The sequence below is a fragment of the Stegostoma tigrinum genome, chromosome 15 (genome assembly GCF_030684315.1).
Source record: "Stegostoma tigrinum isolate sSteTig4 chromosome 15, sSteTig4.hap1, whole genome shotgun sequence".
NCBI lineage: Eukaryota > Metazoa > Chordata > Chondrichthyes > Orectolobiformes > Stegostomatidae > Stegostoma > Stegostoma tigrinum.
In genome coordinates, this window is record NC_081368.1 from 66,451,777 (window position 1) to 66,468,469 (window position 16,693).

The window sequence follows — 16,693 nt, forward strand, 5'->3', positions numbered from 1 at the left end:
GTATGGTGCTTTTTCTGAGTAAGGGTATAAAATAGTGAATGGAACATTCAAGTCAATCCCTATGTATGTTTTTGTTTTAAGTATGATACAGCAAGAAGAAATGGTCGAGTAGGGAAGGCCAGTATCTAAGATGGTTTTGTTTGGATAGTGAAAAGTCTGAGCTCAGAAGGCATTTGGTAGGCAGTTAATGTGATAAGTAAAATCAAGGGTTTATGTGGAATGATGGAACAAAAAAAAATCTTGAGCCAAATGTTCTGTTTCATCTGTACTTACCTTTTTAAACACAATTTATATAGCTGACATATTGGCTGTGCTTCTTTTAGAAGAAATCAGGCCTGAAACTGAACAGTGTGACTCTGTTATAAGTGAATGCATTAAAATGCAAACTATGTGGGTGCAGGTAATCTGAAATAACACCAGAAAATTCTGTTTAGGTCTGGCAGCATCTGTGGAGGGAGAAATGGAGTTAATAATGCCAATTAATAATTTTTTATCAGTACAGTAGAGCTTGCTTATACTTGGCAGATGTAACCTATTGTCCATTCTTAAACATTTAACTGCTCCATTTTTACGACTGAAAAGGGTCATCACTTGGCTATTTCAATCAGTTTAAGTTCTTCTTCTTCTTCCTCTCTGAATTTTAGATGGAGAAGGTCTTCTGTGCTGCAGTCTGGCTTTTCATTTGGCCTCTTAATTCATGTTCATTCTAGCTGCCTATTTTCTCCTCCTGAGTGTGTCTGTGTTCAAATACCACCCTAGTTCAATACCTTCCACAACAGCAACCTCTTCCAAATCTATTTCCCTCTGTCTATAGCCTTGTAATTTATATCTTAGTTATCCAATTATCTGTATTTGCTCCAGAACTTCCACTTGTTCTGAGATATATTTGTATAATGGCTTAGTTAATTTGAGCTGTGCATTTAAATCCATTGGAGCATATAGAGAAACAGAACTCAAAACTGGTTGTTAATGGCTCAGAAAGTAACTATTGAAAACCTGTCAGATTTAGTGGACAAACCTAACTGGTTGACTCACCATGTGGAGCTGGAGGAACACAACAGGCCAGGCAGCATCAGAGGAGCAGGAAAGTTGACGTTTTGGTTCAGGACCCTTTTTTGCTTCTGAGTCTGGCCTGCTCTGTTCCTCCAGCTCCACACTGTTTATCTCTGACTCCAACATCAGCAGTTCTTACTATCTCTGGTTGACTGACCTGCTGTTCCAGTCCGCCAACGACTTCTGTCTTTGAATGTGTGTTTAAGCCTTAATGGACTCCAAAGTTGCCATCAGAAGCGAAATTGAGAATGAACAGTGAGTGCAAGCTTACTGGTGACATTCGCATCCAGAGAATAAATAATACAAAAACCCTAAAGGTCTTACTGAGAGTGAAATTGGTAAACTCACTTCACTGGTCTATCAGTAGTCATGGCCATGTTTTCTATGTAATATTTGACTGGTAGTCGCCTTTTGACCTGTTATCTAGTATTTCAGTTGACAAGAAACAGAATCTGAAATAGGCTATTCAGCCTTCCAACCTGTTCCACCAGTCACTAAGATCATAGCTGTGGCTGCTTCTTCCTCAACTCTATAGTAGTTAGTATCCACAAATCTACTGTCTTTGTATTATATATGTTGTATGACTAATCATCCACAGCTATCCAGAGTAGCATTCCAAATGTCCACACCCTTGTCTGGAGAACAAATTTATTGTTATCTCGGCCTTAACTCACTGATCCCTTTATCTTAGACTGTGACCTGTTGTTCCAAACCCCTGCCAGGGGAACTATGCTACCGGTAACTAGTTTGCCAAGTGTTCAAAAAAAATTTATGCATTTCAGTTAGATCACTGCACATTAGTCTTTGCTTCAGTGAATAGCCACCTCGTCTACAGGACCTATCCATATTAGCAATGCTTTTTTTCCACACCCTCCCCTCCAGTCAAGTATATCTTTGGTGAAAAGATCAAATTTACATAACACTCAAATATTGCCTATGACTCCATGTAATTGGAGTAAAAAGTCATTATCCTTGTATCTAATCCCTTTGTAGCAAAACCTAACTGCTGTTCGCCCATCTAATTGCTTGCTGTATCTACATTTTAACATTATGTTGTTCATGTACAAGCACACTTGGTGTCCCTCTTGTGTTCTCCACTCACCATACAAAAATATCCAGGTTTTTCATTTTATCTTGGGTGATTTCACACTTGCATATATTATTTTCCATCTACCATGTTCTTGTCTCCTCACTTTACATATACATAACACTTTCCAGTGCCTCTTTTTTGTGCTTCTCAAAATATACTTTCCCAACTGTTCTTGTATTATCGGAAAGCTTGGAGATGTTGTACTTTGACCCCTCCATGCTGCTAACATAAATAGTAAATATCTTAGCCCAGCACAGATCCTTGCGGTGCCCCAATAGCTATAACCCACCAACTTTAAAGTTGATCCATTTATTCTGTTTTCTCTCTGTTGACCAGTCTTAGATAATATGATCCCCTGAATCTCACGAGCCCAAATTTGTGCAGTAATTTCTTGTGTGTCATATTATGGAATACATTTTCAAAATCCAAAGACACTCTACCTGTTGATTTCCCTCTTGTATAGCTTACTAGTTTTATTCTAAAGTCGTTGTTTGTTGAACGTTATTTTCCTTTTGTGGGATCCTTATTCCACATCCGCAATAATAGCATCTATATTTTCCTGATTACAGCTTCAAGGTTCCTGTTTTCTCCTTTATTTTTCTACTTTCTACTTCATAGAAATTATTCTAGATTTTAGAATTTTAGGGTCTTAGAATGTTGGCCGTGCAGCCCGGGATCTGTTGAAAATTAAATTCATCAAGTTCTCCAGTACTGTCTGTTTCATTGTACTAATTTAAAATTTCTTGTTTGACCTTTGTTTTCCCACTCTTTCTGGAATGTTTTGAAGAGCCTTCAACATGTTTTCACAGGCTGTCCATTTTGGAAAAGCTTCTACTCTTCATGCTTTGCATCACACTTAACTACATTGTGCAATTCAGTGCAGCATTGACAAACTGATATAAATAGTGGTCACTTGCTACTGCTACCCACCCTAGAAATACCACCTATCTCATTTATAAGAATGCCTGTCTAGTAAGTGGCAGCCTAGTTGTTAAGCTCATTATTTAACTTTACTTCATTGTAGTATGGCACTTGAGTAACTAAATCAGCACAAGCTTAAGTAGCAATTGTAATTGTTGAAATTACAGGATACACCAAAATTCTTTTTCTAATAGTGCCAGTTTGTACTTGAATTACAAATTGGAGACTGCAACTCACAGTATATAATAGGTTGAAGATTATAATCACACAGTTATCCTGTTTTTAAGAAAGTAAGCCAGCTTGCAGATTCCTGACTTGAGTTGCATGTTAATTTTATCCATAATAAGCAATGCGACATAATTTTAATGCCTTATGTAAATTCTGAATTACAAATTGCTCATTTTGAAGCATTTTACTACAGGTTTCATAATGCATTATTTCACACAATTCTTTCTTCATATTAAGCTTTCTCTTTATTTAAGCTCCAGGATCGTACCCAGTTTAGTGAGAGTGATCTGGCCATTCTGAAAAAATATTGGGATGTGGGTATGACCAGCCTGGGTTCAATATGCAGAGAAAAAATAGAAGCGGTCGCCATGGAATCAAATGTCGACTGTGAGATTGTCAAGGTAAGAATGTCATCTTGGTGCATTTGCATTTTCCCTACTTCTTTGGGAAGTTTAAGTGATGTGGGTCAAACCATTCTAAGCTTGCTCAAGGCCGTATGCAAGTATGTCTTATTCGATTGTTTCTTAAAATAAATAAACTGTACTTCGAGGTGCAACATCAGCTGCTGCTTTGTCAGAATGTTCTTAATCTGTGCCAAAAATAGACTAATATTGCCAAGTGTGCTTCCTGAAGGTTCCAGGGTTATTGAATGGTTGGCAGCATCTTATCCGGACTGATACTTTATCGCAGTGCAGAAGAACTGTATTATGCATTGTATTTCTGTTCAGATTCTTGACTCTGCAAAGAACTTGGAAGCTTCCAGCTATTTTTAAAATCGGCCAAAATATGTAGGATCTGAAAATGGCACAGTAGTTTTTCACATCGAAGACTAGCATTGTGAAAGTGATGCCTTTAATATCATTCTAATCATGTAAGAAATTGGCTTTGATCACACTAACTTCAATAAGTTTGCAAGACTGGAAAAAGGAGGATGTAAGAGAGTGCATTCCTTTGACAGTAAACAATGTGACTTGGTTTTTATCATTTCCTTCGGCTTCCACCTCATTCATTTGCTGTGACGTTGATTCCTTTATGTGACGCAAGTCATGAGTTGCTTGTTTATTTGTTTACTCAAGGAATGCAGCTATTTCTGGCTAGGCAGATTTGTTTTCTTTCTTGAATTCAAATGCCATTATCTGCCATGGCAAGATTCGAACTCAGGTCCCTAGAATATCACCTGGGTTTCTGGATTAATCATCTAGTGATAGTACCACTAGGCCATCGCGTCCCCTAGTTATCCTTCACGTAGTCATTACTTGTAGCAGGGACATAAATATGACCTTGTATACATGACAAACCTCTGCAAATAGAAAGAAAATTATATTTTTGGCCTTCACTCCCCATCTGAGACTCTGGCTGGTAAATTTCTCTCAGCTTAAGCCCCCACCCCTTTAAAACCCACTTAAAATCTGATCACCATATGTGACTTGGATCTGGATGGGTCCACTACCTTCAGCCCACGTGACATTGGAGCTCAAACCATACCCAAGATCCAAGACCTGTTGCTGCACACAACGTAGCCTCATGCCTAGATGTTACTTTGGATTTTACGCAGACTCAGACCCTCACAATAATATTGTGCGCCTGCTGTCTTAACCAATATGTAGCAATTAGTAGCACTGCCGGTTGACTTTGTCTCAGTGGTTACTAGATGAGCTAAATCAAGTGCAAGATGAGTAGGATAATTATAATAGAATAAGATGGGGAATATTATTTTCTAGGAAGGAGAGCAATTGTTTGGAAAGACCTTTGCATTTCAAATATCCATTGTCATAGGGACTTCCAAAATGTTATGCAGTTGCATATAAACAGGCTTGAGGAAAACTATAGTTCACAGAATTAAAAGGACAGTGGATACATGAATGACAGGAAAATGTAATTAATAGATGTCTTTTGGGCATGTTTCTTAGAAGATTCCCCAGGGGTTAGTTTTGGGCCCCTTGCTTTTCCTGATGTACGGCATTGGTAGTTTGGGAATGGGGAACACGTGGCATACTGGGTTCAATGTAGAGAGATGGGGATTGATCATTTGGTAGGAAGAATGTGGACTACAATACAACATGAAGGGCGCAGTGCTAAAAGGCGTGCAGGAGAAGAAGACCCGCATGCATTCAAGCATAATAATTGAAGGTGGCAGGACAAGTTGAGAATGTCATTATTAAAACATAAAGTATCCTAGCCTTTGAAAACAGGAACTTGCAATCTAAGTATAAAGAGTTTATGTAGAACCTGTATAGGACAGTGTCAACTGGAATATCGTGCCTAGTCCTGGGCACTGCACAGTAGGAAGAAAATGAAGATTTTAGAAACAGTGTAGAAATGATTCATAAGGATAGTTAGAATGGTAAGAAACTTTTTAGTCACAGCATCTGTCTTTGTAACTGTTTGGAGAAAGATGGTCTAAAAGAAGATTTGATAGAATTTACAAAATTGGCTTGATCCTAGAAGATGGAGGGTAGTTGTGGAGGGATGTTTTTCCGACTGAAGGTCTGTGACCAGTGGTGTTTTATAAGGCTCAGTGCAAGAAACTCTGTTTGTAATATATGCAAATGATTTCAATAAATATACAGGTGAGTTTGATTAGTAATTTCCCAGACAAGACAAATTGGTGGAGTTGTGGATAGTGAGGAAGATTGTTAATGGATGCAGCTGGACATAGATCAGTTGAAAAATTGGGCTGAGAAAAAGCAGATGGAATTTATGCTAGACAAGGCTGAGGCAATACATTTTGGGAGGTCAAATGCAAGAGGAAAATACACAGAAAATGGCATGACCCATAGGAGCATTGATGTACACAAGGATCCAGGGGTTCAAGTCTGTAGCTCCCTGAAAGTGGCAGACAAGTAGATAAGATGGTAAAGAAGGCATGCTACTGTCAATCAGGGCATTAAGTATAAGAGTTGGCAAGTCACATTGCAGCTGTATATGATTTTAGTTAGGCCATGTTTGGAGAATTATTTCCAGTTCTGGTCCCCACACTACAGGAAGGATGTGGACCCCTTGGAGAAGGTGCAAAACAGATTTAACAGTGTGTTGCTTGAATTGGAGTGTTTTATCTATAAGGAGAGGTTGGAAAAACTTGCATTGTTTTCACCAGAGAAATGAAGGCCGAGGGGTGACCCAATAGAAGTATGTAAAATTAAGAAGCGTGGATAGCTGAGTCTTTTTCCCAGGTTGGAAATGTCAGTATTAGGGAGCATAGGTTTAATGTGAAAGGGCGTGTTAGGTGCCTGGAGCGTACTGTCAGGAGAGATGGTGGAAGCAAATTCAATAGCAATGTTGATGAGATATTTAGACAGACACCTGGAAAGGTAGGAAGTGGAGGGATATGGACTCTGTGCAGACAGATGTGATTAGCTTAGAATGGCATTATTCAGCACAGACATGGCGGGACAAAGACCCTGTTCCTGCATAGTAATAGTCTGTTCTTAATGTATTCAAAGTAATGAAGCATCTAGAATAGACAGGGAGAAACCTTCCCCACTCCTGAAAGGATCAAGAACAACCAGCACAAATTTTAAGTTATTGTAAAAGAAGCAAAGATAACATGAGTAAAAACGTAGCAAATTTGATAACAAGCACATGCACTCGTGCGCACGTACTTTCACACTTGCACACATGCAGTCTTGCATACACATACTCTCCTACTCCTGTTTCTTGATGGCATGGGTTTACTGTAAGCAAAGCTGTGTACTTTCTGCTGTTCGCACCTACCATTAACATTTATTTAGCTTCTATATCTAACATAAACTATAGTTATCACTTTTGTTTTTTTGCACTGGAATCCCTCACAATCTGTTCAACTTGCTCCTCCTCCACCTTTATCAACAGGGTAAAATCCATCATTTTCCAGTATCTTCTGTTTTGAAGAAGATTCTTGAAATGTTAATTCTGTTTCTCGCTTCACAGATGCTGCCAGATCCACTGAGTTTCTCCACTTTCACTTTTTATTTCGCATCTCCAGCACCTGGAATATTTTGCTCTAACAGCGGAAAAAACTCTTCATGCATCCAGTGATTAAGGCCTGTAATGCTTTGAGAGTATGGTGGAAGTTGTTCAGTTGAAGCATTCAAAAGGGAATTGTGTAAGAAAGGAACAATGTCTAGGTTTCAAGGGAGGAGATGAGCGATTTACTCTAAGCAGATTGCTGCTTGGAAGGGACATCACTAAACAAATGCTGCAGACATGAAGAGCCAAATGGCTCCTGCACTGTAACAAGTCGGTGATTTAGTGATCAGGGCTTGAAATAGTCAGATTTGCTTGGTGCAAATCTTAATTGTCCCAGATTTTGATAGCTTTGTGACGTAATTCTTTTTATTCAAACTCTGACAGGGTTGCCCACAGTAGATGATGGCCTGTTGTCTTGAAATGCTGCAGTCTGAGTGGTGAATGTACTTCTGTTGTGTTTGCAGCATTTGATTAAAAGTGGTCATTTGTTAGACCATTTGAACGGGCAGTTGAGAGTTTGACCTCACTTGGACTGGAGTCATGTGTGGACACCATCTGGTGAAGCTGGATCTGCCCTTCATTATGGGTTATTAGTGAAACTGTTCTGCAGTAACTGTTGAACAAATTCACAACCACTTTCAAAGAAATCTAAAATCTCAAATTACCACAGTAGGATTTGAAACAAATTGTTAGACCAGGCAATTGAATTTTCCATTCAGTAATATTTCTACTGGGGTACTTCACCAGTTTGTTCATGGACCTGCTGAAGTTTTTAGTATCCAATTTTAGCATTTTTGATTTGTGTTTCAACTGAAGTGATAAAAAAAAGGTTGCTTTGATTTTTTTGAAATCAAAATTTAGTCTAAGTTTTGAATTAATATGCTAAATAAAATTTAGCAAAGATAAGTAGTAAGTAATTAATTGTTTTGGCTGGCAGTTGAAGAATCTCTCAAATCCATAGTGATGGGAAACTCTTTGATTTCTCTGTATCTGTGAAGAGGGAGATTAGAGGCAGAGGCACAGAGAAAACGGGCATTGAAATCAGAAGGCTGTAATGAGACCAGTTTTGTTGAAAGCATATTTCGAAGGGACATCACTAAAGAAATGCTGGAAGATGTTTAAAGGACCTCGTTTAAGTTTACCCACAGATCCGAGGAAATATGACTTTTTTGTGTGTAAATGTATATTGTACTGATTGCACCAAGCAAAACTGATCGTAGTTGTTCTGTGTTCACATCCTGTGAAATAGCTGAATTTCATTTCAAGCTTCAGATTATTCAGGTTTTGCTTGGCTAGCCTTTGCACAGTGTGCAGGGCCATTCACGTGAAGGTTTTAAATACCCATGATTGATAATTCGGTGGGTTCTAGTTTTAGGTCCTTTGTGCTTCTAAACAAGCCATTTCAGGGAAGTGTGTCAAATCCCACTCAACCACCTATGGAAATAGTTGATGTTGTTGAACCTGCAGAAGTATCTTTGCAAAACCCAAATGTGTTGCACAATGAGTTGTTTAACTGGTTTTGTTAATGATATACAACGAGTGAAGGTAGCAAGCGGCACATAAAAATTAAAGACTGAATGCGATAAACACAACGATAACATTGCAGACCAACTTGGGAAATGGGAAATTGCACTTTGAAGGATGTCGTAACAAGATTGGGTTATTTGTGCTGCTAGATAAGTTATTGGCATTGAGGCACTTTGTGGTGCTTGATTTTCTATTTCTCAGGAGTTTTCTGTTTTATTAGAATCACATGCTCCCAGTGAAGAATTATGGCTATGTCTACTCCAACTTCACAGTTTCTCTTGGGTTTTAATCACCAGGGTGCAATGAAATAGACCTAATCCAGCTCGCATATCTATAAGACGCTATTGAAACAGCTATGCCCATGACACTCCAATGACTCAAAGTAGCCATGTATTTATCAATAGGGCAGCAAACTTGCATTAAAACAGCACCAAATTAAACTGATCTGTTTTGCACTTTTATTGATGTTTGTGCACAACATGAGAACAACTTCAGTGTGTAGCTGCCTTGCACCCGCAAATATGATATTTAGAATTTTTCTCAGCATTGACTGCAGCTCAGCAGCCGCCTTTTAAGCAGTCCAATGTGTGTTATGTTTCAGCTGGTGTCCTGTTAATGCCAGTTCAAATGGTAATGTAAAGAGTGTTTTTTGAGTTTGAAAAGTAAACAGGTCTCCCTAATCTGCACTTGCAGTTAATAAATCCACTACAGAATTTATGTACTTGAAAATGCTACTTGAACATCAACTGGATTGCTGAGCAACTTGAAAATGAATGGTTATGATAGGCGACAGTTCTGAACTTTTGCACTTCTTGCCGCACAAACTGAAGGTGTGGCTATTTGGTGAGCACGAGAGGTTTTTGTTTAAAGTTGAATAACCCTCAGTTTCACCTCAGTCCAAGTCATTGCTTTTTCCTTGTCAGTGTACTAATTCAGTCATTGCCATGAGTTTCACTGCTGATCTGAGAGCACAAACCTTATTTGGAGTGTATTTGCCCATCCCACTTTCGACAGTTTTAAGAAATTGCAGTGCATATTTAGAATTTTTTCCTGTCAAATGGATATGCACTGGCATTTTGCTTGGAAATTAACCATGTGCTCAAATGCCTTACAAATTCAACTTGTTCATTAATGTCCTTTAGCAAAGAGGACATGCCGTGCAGGTCTGCTCTGGCCTGTTCCCTTGCTTTTACTACAATATGTAGTCGACTCTCATTGTCTTCTGGGCAAACAAATATTAACATCGTATGACCGCTTATTATTCCTGTCCACATTGCTATGCTAAATAAATTTAAGAATTCAAAACAAACTGAAAGATTTGAATATTTCATTGTAGTGTGCCATCCTATCAATTTCTTTCTCCATCTATTCCTACCTTGTCCGGCTGGTCACTTTGCCTGTCTTTTATTTGAGCATTTCAGCTGTTTAGATGCTTTTCCTTGCTCTTATTTCAGCACTGTTTTATTTCGCCCCCCTACCCCTTGTTCTTATGAAAAGACATGGATAGGAAATCGGAGAAGGAAATACCGCCAGTTGGGAATTGAGCTACCTCCTGCTCGTGGTGGACCAGCAGATTTTTCCAAGTTGCCTGAATCAAGTTCACCCTCGCTGCCTGCAGTCAAAGCTGAAACTTCAAAGGTTCCTGAAAATTCAGAGGACAATGAGAAGAACAAAGAAGATGTTAGTTTCTCTGAAGGTACAATCTATTTAAGAGCTTTCCTGCGTGATATAGAATTCTACATGTTGAAGTGTAGTTATTGGATAACTCACATGTGTAAGCAAACATTTTGTTGATGTAAAATTGTGTCCAGAAAATGGCAGTAGGCACCTTTTTAAGAATATAGGGAACATAATTTATCCTAACCTACAGATTTTGAAACTGGTGAAGTCCACATTGATACCATATGGCTGCAGGGTTCCCAGGCGGAATATGAGTTGCTGTTCCTGCAACCTTCGGGTGGCATCATTGTGGCAGTGCAGGAGGCCCATGATGGACATCCTGTCCAGTCCAACCTGTCTCTGCCCTGCAGCCATATGGTATCAATGTGGACTTCACCAGTTTCAAAATCTCCCCTTCCCCTACTGCATCCCTAAACCAGCCCAGTTCATCCCCTCCCCCCACTGCACCACACAACCAGCCCAGCTCTTCCCCCCCCACCCACTGCATCCCAAAACCAGTCCAACCTGTCTCTGCCTCCCTAACCGGTTCTTCCTCTCACCCATCCCTTCCTCCCACCCCAAGCCGCACCCCCAGCTACCTACTAACCTCATCCCACCTCCTTGACCTGTCCGTCTTCCCTGGACTGACCTATCCCCTCCCTACCTCCCCACCTATACTCTCTCCACCTATCTTCTTTACTCTCCATCTTCGGTCCGCCTCCCCCTCTCTCCCTATTTATTCCAGTTCCCTCTCCCCATCCCCCTCTCTGATGAAGGGTCTAGGCCCGAAACGTCAGCTTTTGTGCTCCTGAGATGCTGCTTGGCCTGCTGTGTTCATCCAGCCTCACATTTTATTATCTTGGAATCTCCAGCATCTGCAGTTCCCATTATCTCTGATACTTTACATTGATATCCTTATGCATGTTTGCCAATACTAATAATTCTGAACTCCTGGGTTTTATTTGCATTTTTATTTGATTCTTGTTCATTTTTTAAAGCAGTCGGAATTGATATCTGACCTGGCTTTTCTTGCTTTTTTCTGTAGTTCTTAAGTTGTAAATCGTAATTCATACATGGTCTTCATAGGTGCCCCAAGTGAATTGGAGCAACGGGAGGAGGAAGAAGATGAAGAAGCAGAAGAGGAGGACGATGCAGCAGAAGAGAATGGGGATGGAGAAAGTGTTAGTGATGGATCATGCAGTATTCCAACATTAGAAAAAGTGGTAATTTTTTTAAATTTTGGAATATGTTACTAGAACTGGAAGAGGGAATTTGCAGTGAGACTCTCCATTCAGTCATTCCATCAGTCAAACCTCCAATCAGATACAAAGAGAGCAAACACTTCTTTAGCACGTTGGATACAACAAAGAAATGAAGCAACCAAGATAGCTCTTGCTCAAATAATTAGTAATTTACTTATAAGTTTGGTTTACAAATAACTGCCTACATAATAGTTGAGTGGGTGTACAGATAATGTATTTTCATTACAGCAAACCTGGTGAAATTTGGAAGTCTGTTTCCTTGAAATTTACGACAAATCTAAATTTCTGGATACTTGTTGTCTTAGACTTGGACAATGGCCCTAATGGGACTGGAGGCTAGTGACAGACTTTGTCACTGCCCCCCCAGTCTATCACACTTTCTTTTGCTGCATCTCCAGTGATGTCTTGCTTTTGAAGGTATTTGCCAGGTGTTCTGGTTGACCTGGTATCCACTCTGTTGCTACTTTGGTGACGTGTAGACTCAGAAGAATTTGTCCACCTAGCGTCACTCTTCCTCTTGAAACAGTGTCCCACAGGCAATCCTCTGCAGCACTATTTGGATAATGCTGCCTCTCCATGTGTTGTCCAGGTTCTCCTGTTAAGTGACATTGTTAAAGAATGATCGACTTGTGCAATAGTATTTGCTATTCTCTTCCATGTCTTGCCATTCTTCTTCATCTTCCTCCTCCATGCTGTTTTTACCACTAAGAGCATGTAGAGTCACAGCTTCATGGCTTATCAATGATGCTGGATGCCCAGACTCTGTGACATTGCTGGAAACCAAATGCTAAAATTTCTACATCACCCTCTCTGGAGATGTTGTTTTGGAGGTAAGGGACGTAGTGTATCCCTTCTATGTTCTGGCACCCAGAGGTAATGAGTATTGGCATTGTAATTATTCAGTTATCATTATTATTGTCATCTTGCAGCTGAAGTGCTGAAGCTGACCAGCTTTAGCACTGTCAATTTCAAGGCTAGAAGTACTGTCCTGAAACATGTTGGCTGAAGAGTCACACGTGAATGTGGTCTGCAAATCTTGCTGACCAATTGATTGATTGGTACAGCAGGCTGTTAATTAAACCAGGGTAACTGACCTGCATACATGTGTATGTAGATCTGCAAAAGGCATGTTTCTAGAGAAGCCAATGGGAAGGCGAGAGGGAGAAATCAGGGCCTGCTGAATGGAGATCAGTGCCAGGGAAGGGAAAGTAATCCAGACCAAGCTGAATTAGATCAGTTTGACAATCCATTTTGTAGCTAGAGTTCCAGCAAAGGACTGGATACACAAGACATAGGTTTAATGAAAATGAAAAACATGTTGCAAATACATTTTTTTACAAGTTTAACTCCTTTGGAATCTTAAGAAAAGCTCAGAAATATTAATAACACTTGCTTATTTTGGAGCAGTGTGAAAAATCTGCACTTGCAACACTTGGCTAACTTTAATAATAAATATTAATATTTGAGTCAGTAAGGGAATGTTCATTCAGGTGCATCCACTAGTGAAGATGTGTCTGGTGTTAAAATGACAGCAGAGCAATTTCATGTCTTGTGTTTGACCATAACCTTCCAGAAGCACACTTCCTTATTTAATCTTACTGAAGCAAAAAGTGTAACCCCAAACACCTTTATTTATAAATTAATACAGTTTGGACATTTTAATGAACTCTTACTTGAGGCATAGGAAGACGTGTATTGGTTTACATGAAGTTTATTTACAATCTTGAGGCTGAAAACAGGGCTGTTCTTGTATGTTGCTCACTTGTTTATGCTACTTCATCACATGGGGTTGACCTCTGCTATGGTAGCCAGTCCTTAGCCAAAAGTGGATAAAGCAACTTGTCTGACACTTCACACAGACTGAGCAGAAGCTGCTCCTGATCACCATTCAAGTGATTATTGGTAACAATGAACAGTCATAACATGATTGAGGCAAGCTGTGATCAATTGATTTGCAGAATCTTGCAGGAAAACCAAATGATCAAGGCTTTAGAATTGCCAGTGTCTGTGAAATGGTACCTATTCAAAGCACTTCATGTTGTTTTTGTGCTGAAATCGATACTTGCAATGATGTTGCTGTGCAGTACCTTTGCAATGTGAATTCCCACGCATGAATTCATGAACTGCTGCCCCTTAAAACAAAACAGTGTAACTTAAAACTACTTACTTTCTCCTTTAAACACATTTTTAAAGAATATGGATGATTGCTGGTGATACATGTATCTCACTTGAATTATTTCCTGAAGGTGTTTGCTCAAACATTCTAGATCTTACATTGTTAAATGAGTTTCGTCCACTTTGTCAGAAAGATAGTATTACTTTGTGATTAGCAAGAAACGATGTAAAACATCAGATTGTTACATTTGCTGGAAACACTTCAATTGAAGGGCATTTGTCGCAGCTAGCAAAATTTAAAGTATAATTTGGAGTCAAATGCTGCCATCTAGTGTTCGGTAATGATGTAGAATTTGTGAAGAGCATTCAATTTGGCTAAAAAGGAAGTTCATAGCATTCCCACGGTCTGGAAACAGGCCATTCAGCACACCCCGACCCTCAGAGCATCCCACCCAGACCCATCTCCCATAACTGAACTAATCCACACATCCCTGAACACTGTGGGCAATTTAGCATGGCCAATCCACCTAACCTGCACATCTTTGGACTCTGGGAGGAAACCGGAGCACACAGAAGAAACCCACAAAGACACGTGAAGAATGTGCAAACTCCACACAGACAGTGGCCCGAGGGTGGAATTGAACCTGAGGCCCATGCGCTGTGAGGCAGCAGTGTTAACCACCATGCCACCCAATATATTATTGTTGCCAGTGAGATAACAAGGTGTAGAGTTGGATGAACACAGCAGGCCAAGCAGCATCGGAGAAGCAGGAAGCTGATGTTTTGGCCCTCGACCCTTCTTCAGAAATGGGGGAGGGAAAGGGGGTTCTGAAATAAATGGGAAGAGAGGATGAGGCAGATAGAAGATGTATAGAGGAGAAGATAGGTGGAGAGGAGGCAGACAGGCCAAAGAGGTGGCGATGGAACCAATAAAGGTGGGTGTAGGTCGGGAGTTAGGGAGGAGATACGTCAGTCCATGGAGGATTGGACAGGTCAAGTGGGTGGGATGAGGCTAGTAGGTCAGTGATGGGGGTTGGGCTTGAGGTGGGTGGAGGGAATTGGTGGCAGGAAGGACAGGGTAAGGAGGCGGGAACAAGCTGGGCTGGTTTTGGGATGCGGTAGGGGGAGGGGAGATTTTGAAGTTTGTGAAGTCCGCATTGATACCATTGGACTGCAGGGTTCCCAAGTGGAACATGAGGTGCTGTTCCTGCAATCTTCGGGTGGCATTGTTGTGGCCTGCAGGAGGCCCAGGATGGACATGTCGCCTGAGGAATGTGAAGGGGAGTTGAAATGGTTCGCAACTGGGAAGTGCAATTGTTTAGTGCAAACTGAGCATAGGTGTTCTGCAAAATGGTCCCCAAGCCTCCGCTTGGTTTCCCTGATGTAGAGGAGGCCACAACAGGAACAGGGGACACAGTAGACCACATTAGCAGATGTGCAGGGGAACATCTGCTTGCTGTGGAAAGTCTTCTTGGGGCCTGGGATGGGGGGGTGGAGGGGCAGGTGTAGCACTTTCTGCGGTTGCAGGGAAAAGTGCCGGGTGTGTTGGGGCTGGAGGGGAGGGTGGAGTGGTCAAGGAGTTCTGGAGAGTGGCCCTCCCGGAAAGCAGATAAGGGTGGGGAGGGAAAAATGTCTTTGGTGGTGGGGTCAGATTGCAGATGGCAGAAGTGTCGGTGGATGATGCGTTGGACCCGGAGGTTGGTGGGTGGTACATGAGGACGAGGGGGATCCTGTTTTGGTTGTTATTGCGGGGAGGGGGTGTGAGGGATGACTTTCAGGAAATGCGGGAGACACGGTCGAGGGCATTCTCGACCACTGCCGGGGGGTGGAGTTGCGGTCCTTGGAAAAACGAGGACATCCGAGATGTTCAGGAGTGGAATGCCGCATCCTGGGAGTAGATGCGGCAGAGGCGACAGAATTGGGAATAGGGGATGGCATTTTTGCAGGAAGGTGGGTGGGAGGAGATGTATTCTAAGTAGCTATGGGAGTTGGTGGGCTTGAAATGGATATGGATTTCCAGGTGGTTGCCAGAGATGGAAACAGAGGTCCAGGAGAGAGAGACATCAGAGTTGGTCCAGGTGAACTTAAGGTTGTGGTGAAAGGTGTTGGCGAAGTGGATGAACTGTTCGAGCTCCTCGTGGGAGCACGTGGCGGCGCTAATACAGTCATCGATGTAACGGAGGAAGAGGTGGGGTTTAGGGCCAGTGTAGCTTCGGAAGAGGGACTGTTCCACATAACCTACAAAGAGACACTCATAGCTTGGACCCATGTGGGTACCCATGGCCAACCCCTTTGTCTGCAGGAAGTGGGAGAAATTGAAAGCAAAGTTGTTGAGGGTGAGGATGAGTTTGGCTGAGCGGATGAGGGTGTCAGTGGAGGGGAACTGGTCGGGTCTGCGGGACAGGAAGAAGCAGAGGGCCCTTAGGCTATCTGCATAGGAAAATGCGGGTACGTACAGACTGGACATCCATGGTAAAGTTGAGGTGTTGGGGACCAGGGAATTGAAAGTTTTTTGGAGGTGGTGGAGGGTCTGGGTGGCGTCATGGACGTAGATATGGAGTTCCTGAACCAAGGGGGAGAAAATGGAGTTAAGAGAGGTGGAGATAAGTTCGGTGGGGCAGGAGCAAGTGGAGACAATGGGTTGACCAGGGCAGTCAGGTTTGTGGATTTTCGGAAGGAGATAGAAGCTGGCGGTGCCGTGTTGAAGAACGATGAGGTTGGAGGCTGTGTGTGGGCGGTCACCTAAGGTGATGAGGTTGTGGATGGTTTGGTGCTCGGGGGTGGGGACATGATCTGGGGACGGTAGGAGGTGGTATTGGAGAGTTGGCGCCTGGCCTTGGCGATGTAGAGGCCAGTGCGCCATACTACAACTGTCCCTCCCTTGTCCGCG

At 41.6% G+C, this 16,693-nt stretch overlaps 1 protein-coding gene across 10 annotated transcripts in view; it reads left to right on the forward strand.

Moving 5' to 3' along the window:
- The window catches only part of hdx (highly divergent homeobox), a 90,093-nt gene that overhangs the window by 61,440 nt on the left and 11,960 nt on the right, over positions 1 to 16,693 (forward strand). For 8 of the 10 annotated variants that reach the window (XM_048544581.1, XM_048544584.2, XM_048544588.1 and 5 more), the window contains 3 exons: positions 3,547 to 3,693; positions 10,265 to 10,463; positions 11,513 to 11,649. In XM_048544581.1, coding sequence (XP_048400538.1) covers positions 3,547 to 3,693; positions 10,265 to 10,463; positions 11,513 to 11,649 — 483 coding nt within the window. The remainder of the gene's footprint in view (positions 1 to 3,546; positions 3,694 to 10,264; positions 10,464 to 11,512; positions 11,650 to 16,693) is intronic. The other 2 variants (XM_059651292.1, XM_059651293.1) reach the window with 2 other exon arrangements.